The sequence below is a fragment of the Agelaius tricolor genome, unplaced genomic scaffold, assembly GCF_023055355.1.
Source record: "Agelaius tricolor isolate 1412-34295 unplaced genomic scaffold, bAgeTri1.0.p SCAF_24, whole genome shotgun sequence".
Classification (NCBI taxonomy): domain Eukaryota; kingdom Metazoa; phylum Chordata; class Aves; order Passeriformes; family Icteridae; genus Agelaius; species Agelaius tricolor.
The window spans coordinates 689,495-695,494 of record NW_027269284.1 but is presented as its reverse complement, the minus strand read 5'-3'; the positions used below and the strand labels follow the sequence as shown (position 1 = coordinate 695,494).

Genomic DNA, 6,000 nt, shown 5'->3' with positions numbered 1-6,000 from the left:
AGCTCTGAGTGACTGAAGCTGGACTGAAGAGTTCTTATCTCTCTTCAGTCAAGTGTGCTGCACTCTCTTCCCTCAGCCCAACTCTTTCTCAACTCAGTAACAGCATGAAAACAGATAAAAATGGGAGAAAAACAGCAATAAATTCAACATACCACCATCCTTCCCAGCTCCCCAGCAGCCAGGAAGGCATCCCACCTCCACACTGCAGCAGGGAACCAGCAGAGCTCAGCTGAACTTGGAGAGAACCAGACAGAGTTGGTGCCTCCTCTGCAGACATTTATCTTGGGATGCACTGACTCACCCTCTGCAGGGGGATTTTTCCCTCTCTCTGTCCCTTTTCCTCCCCTCTGTAACTCATTTATCAGCACAGCTCCCACCCCACACACAGGCAGAGGGAAGGGAGGCTTCACATGGGGCAGCAGATGCCAAAGCAGGCACATCCCTCACTCCTCACATGCAGCTCTGGCCAGCAGCCAGCCAGATGGAGAAATGGAATGCAGGGAGATAAGGCAGTGGCTGAACGCCCATGGTCTTCACCCTGAAAACTTTTATTTTTGGAAACTGTTTAGATATCTTTAAACTATGCTGATGGCTACATTGTGTTCACTTGACTTTAAAGAAGCCCATGATTTATCTCTCTGAGGAAGTTAAAAAAAAAAAAAGGTTTTTTTCTCATTCCTGATGGCAATTTCCACATGATGCAGACAAAACCTTGGGAGTCTAATATCTGGACTTAGTGACTAAGTGACATCTAACAGCTGGACTTAGTGACACACATCTGCACAGTCCAGAGGCTGCTTGGATGGGGTGAGTGCTCCTGCTACACTAAAGGACACACAAGTAAAGCATAAAGCAACAAAAGAATAACCCTGAGCTGGGAGGGACCCACAAGAATCATCAAATCCCACTCCTGGCCCTGCACAGGGCATCCCAAGAATCCCACCCTGAGCTGAGAGCATTGTCCAAACATTCCATGAGCTCTGGCAGAGACCACACTGACCACAGCGCTGTCAGCTCTGCCCTAACCAGACCCTTTTTGGTCAGGATTGTATTGCTGGCAGAGGAAATCTCCAGTTTGGATACATTATTATACAAGCACCATTTGTGTAATGTGTTTCTGACCTATTTTCAACCTGGTTTCCTCCTATTCCATATTTTATAGGAAGGGGAAAAAAAAATCCTATTTTTGTAATGTTGAATAAACGAGTTGGAAGTTACCAAGTGAAGTGTCCAGGAAGTAGCACAGCACCCAGTCTTTTTATTACAACATTTATTTTAGTATAGAAGGCACTTACAATACAGAAAGAAAAAAGAAACAAAAGGAACATGATAGGCACCAAAAGTGAAATTAGAATTAAAATGACAGAGAAACAGTTTACCAGACCAAAAGGAGCACCCTTCCCTGTTAACAATACAGCACATGGAAATGAAGCTATTGATGGCTAACATTTTTTAACAATTAAGAGCTTTTTATTTTTTAAATTTTTTTTTTAATAGAAAAGATAAAAGGCTGTTCTACTGCGAACTGAAATAAAAGAGAACCCCTCCAGAGAGCTGCAGGAGGATGTGGGAGGTGGTGTTGGTGGTCAGGCAGGGCTCCCTCAGGCTGGGCACTGCAGCAGGTCCTGGTACATCTCGATGAGCCGAGCTGCCTCCCTCTGCCCCGAGAGCACAGCCCCGTGGGTGGTGGAGTAATACTTCCTGTGAGTGGCCTCCCCTGAGAACATCACCTGCATGGGCTGCAGGGCACAGCACAGGGGACACACATCAGCACACGTCACTGGGGAGCGTCACAGGACACAAACTTTCTGTGCCCTCCCACACAGGATGGTTTGGGTTGGGAGGGACCTCCAAGATCATCCAGTGCCACCCCCTTGTCATGGCAGGGACACCTTCCTCTATCCCAAATTGCTCCAAGCCTCTCCAGCCTGGCCAGGGACACTGCCAGGGGTTTTCATCTGTTTTGGAGGGCTGGTTCTCAAAACCTCCACAAGATGCCAGTTCCAAAAACCTCCACAAACCTGCAGGAGGCACAGAGCACCTGCTCGGTACCATCTCCTCCCTTTGCTCCCCTAAATCACACTGCAGACTTTTAGGCATTAAGGGAATTTTTCTTCTGGACAGCAGCTTCAGAAGAATAACAGCCATGTCTCAAAACCCACAGCATTGTATCTCTTATACCAATAGTGAGGTGATTGCTAGAACTGCAACTCGGATTGGAGGCAGGAATTTCTGGGAGGATTTCCCTGGGAACCACACAGAAAAATTCCTAAAGCTCCTGCTGGGTTTTCTTAAGTAGATTTCTGCACTGAATACAATTATTTCTGCTGAGGCCAAGCTCTGGTGGAGGAAATGGACTGGGCAGCTGCTTGAAGGCTGCATTTTCATCAGCCTTTGGATTTGGACACATAACCCTGAGTGATGGGGTGAGTTTGGCTTAATGTGATCCTGAGCTGTGTAACCACCTCCATGTGTGCTCCAGCTCTCCTTGCTAAATTCAGAAAGCCAAGGCAGTGCCTGGGGAGAAAACTCATCATCCCCTGCCAAGGACTGGGCCTCCCTCAGCCTGCACTGCCAGCACAGAAAGATTTCCTAATATGAAACCCCTGACACATTCAGACCTAGACATTAGCAGGGTCATAATCATAATAATAATCTTTGAAACAAACTAGCACGTGCTTTCCTGAGGAATTCTGAACTGGACAATAGGGCTGATGGTCATTAAAGGACAATATCACAATTCCAAAAGCCACACACATGAGCAGCTCTTGATAAATTCAGGTAGAGATGAGGGAATCCCTGAGACGTTGGCATTCCAAACGTTACAGAGGTAAAATCCTACACACATCTTTTGTACAAAAAAAAATAGAATGGGGAAACACACTACTGGAGGCCAAATCACGGGTTTTCCCTTCCAACCTCCCTCCCCAAAAAGCTGCTGCCCAGTGTCCCATCAGCTTTACTGCCCCAGGCCCCATCTGGGCCATACTCACAGGAGATTTGGAGCTCTCAGCATAAGGCAGTGGTTTCGCCAGTTTCTCCACGTCGGCCCCACTAGACCCAACCTGGGTGTAGGAGTAGGATCCACGGAAGTGGGGATTGCTGCCCCAGGAGGACCGCAGAATCCGGCGAGGTTTCGGAATGTTTGGGTTCCCTGGGTGGAAAGGGGAAGGCAAAAAGTCAGACTGTGTCCAAGAGGGCAAGAGGGCAGTGCCTGAGCAAGGTGTGGGTGCCAGGGATTCCATCTTATTTATTCAACATCCAGCCTAGCAGAGCCCCCAAACCAGATGTCCCTTTCATTATGGAGTTTTAACTCTTTATATAACAGAAATTGCCTCCCTTTTCATCTCAGCTCTTCCATTTTCCAGGGTGTTGGGGGAGTCCCCACCCCTGGAGGTGTCCAAGGAACAGCTGGATGAGGCACTAAGTGGCCTGGCCTGCTTGATAAGGTGAGGAATTGATCACAGGTCGGACTCCATGGCCTTGGAGGTTTTTTCCTACTTAAATGATTCTGTGATTTGTTTTGGAAAGGAGCATTAAAATGTTTAGATTCCTACAACACTGGGGAGCTTCAGGAAACCTTGGACACAGCCTGGTTTGGAAATACAAAGCATGTTCTGGTCACATTTGCAGTGGGGAGCCTGGTGGTAATCAAGCATGTGATTGATCTCACCAAGATTTAGGCATCTGAGTGCCCAGTCTGAACTGGACGTTTAGGTAGCCTTGTGAGAGAGGAGTGCCTCCAAAGAGGGAAGAAGGCAAATCTTCTTTATGTGGGGACATTGAAAAACCTGTCAGGAAGTTCTCAAAACCTGGATTAACTCATTCCAACAGCTTCCCATAACAGTTTCCCCCCAAATGAAGCTAAAATCCAGGAGACTCTTTTATTTAATGCACAAGGCATGGAAAGAAGGCTTTTGAGGCTGGAAGGAGGATTTCTAGATTGCTGTAGGATTTCCACTGCTAAGAGGATGTAGGACCTAGAGGTGAAGAATGCACCCACAACAGGGTCATCATCAGCCACTGTCCCCACCCCAAGGACTTTGGAGAACATGAGATCCAGGACTGCAGCCACCAGCTGGTGGCACAAGAGCCTCAGGTACAAGCAGGGAGAGTCACACTTGGGAGATCTCTTGCTGGGCTGGTTTTGGACAATCTCAGTGCCACTGCTTTTGTTGGAGTCCCGTGATCATATCTGGCATGGCAGGAGAGGAACAGAGGGACGTGGAGAATTCCAGTGAAGAGAAATTCCCTCAGCAGGAGCCAAGATCCACGCTTGAGGCAACATCACATACCCAGGCAAGGTTTGGCTACCTGAACCTTGGGCTGAGTCTAAACCTTCCACAGCAAAGGAGACTGGAACTGGATGATCATAAAGGTCCCTTCCAACCCAAACCATTCTATGATTCTTCATGGAAAGGGTTGTCCAGCCCGGCCAGAGCTGCCCAGGACAGTGTTGGAGTCACCACCCCTGGAGGGATTTAAAAGCCATGTGGATGTGGCACCTGGGGACATGTGACAGTGGTGGCCTTGGCAGTGCTGGGGGAATGGTTGGGATCACTGATCTTAAAGAGCTTTTCCAACTCAAGTAATTCTGTGATTCCAGAAGATAGCACAAAAAGCAGGAGTTTTGAGATGTTCACATCCTTTGCCTGCTTCAGACCCTGACTCTGGGACAACTCAAGATGTTCAGCCTGCCATGAGGCAACCCAAATTCCCCCCATTTTCTTCATCCCAGTTTAGAAGGAGACACCCAAATGTAAACCCTGGTTGGGCACTGCATCATTTAGCTCTCATAAGCTATTATTTAGCTGTGCCTTCAATTCCCTAAAATCAAGAGCAGGTCCTGGTTCAGCTTCTGCTTTCAGGAGTATCCTGTCAGCCAGAGCTATGGAATAAGGGGCTGGAACAAAGCAGAGGATGGCTTGCCCAGAGTACTCTGTGAACACTTTAAAACCAGGCCCCAGATCAAAATATGGCCCAGACTAGCAAATAAATATATCCCACAAACAAAACACATCCTACAAAGCAATGTTTCAGGAGTAACGGCTTTGCATAACAAAGGCCTCTAAAATATGTTCCTGCAAGACTCTTCAAAGCAGAAATGCCTGGAAGTGGAAAGCCCAAGGGAGTCTGAGATCTGGGAGCTCTCAGATGTGTCAAGGAAATAAGCTATCATGTTTTATTTTTGAGGGCTGTGGGAAAGCCCAGGAGAAAACACCATGGAAGCTGTCAGAGAACACTCCCCAACCAGGGCCAAGGCACCCACCCATCCCACTGCACTGCACTGCACAAAAACAGCACATGACGAGTTTTCAAGTAAAAAGAGTCTCTGCAGTGGCCTGGTGGTGCCTCTTCCAAAGCTGGTGCGTGTTTCCATATCCACATCCATCCACACGAGCTCCTTCCAAGGTCTCCAGCACATCAGGCCACATTAGCAAGACCCAAGTGTCCACTGTGCAGCAACTGTAGCCCTGCAATTCTGCAATTCTGCACCTTTTAATGCAAGCAGCTGTTTCTAAGAGGAAAATCAGGAGACCCAGAGGGGGCTTTGGTTGAAGGTCAGACAGGAGCACATGGCACAAGCTCTGATTCTGAGCAGCTGTTTGAAGACAGAAACTGCAAAGACTGAGAGCCACAGTCCTTCAAGGAACATCCTTCACTGGACTTTCTCATTCTGCTTTCAAACAGGGTAAACAGCCTTTGTCTACAGATAAAAGTAATAACACAGATGTGGAAACTTCTCAGTTTCCACCATCCAAAGAGATTACATGGCTAAAGAGAGGATGTTGGCCTTCACTAAAACAGGAAGGTACATATCTTCATGCCACAGATTTCCACTTTTGAAGCTATGCAAGACAACTCCCTGTGCCTCACACAATCCCATTTTTCTTCAGCTCCTGGGACCTGTGGATACAGAGGTTTACTGGTTATGGGGCTGACTGAATTACCATACAATCAACTCACCAATCTAAATTAAGGCACCTAAATTTATTTGCC

General features: G+C 47.5%; 1 protein-coding gene across 1 annotated transcript in view; it reads right to left on the bottom strand.

Annotated features, from left to right (window-relative positions):
• Positions 1-1,255: 1,255 nt before the first annotated feature.
• The window catches only part of SMOX (spermine oxidase), a 52,440-nt gene continuing 47,695 nt past the window's right edge, over positions 1,256-6,000 (bottom strand). The window contains exons 6-7 of the mRNA XM_071447409.1: positions 2,994-3,154; positions 1,256-1,739 (exon numbers count right to left, since the gene is read on the bottom strand). Coding sequence (XP_071303510.1) covers positions 1,602-1,739; positions 2,994-3,154 — 299 coding nt within the window. The 3' untranslated portion in view covers positions 1,256-1,601. The remainder of the gene's footprint in view (positions 1,740-2,993; positions 3,155-6,000) is intronic.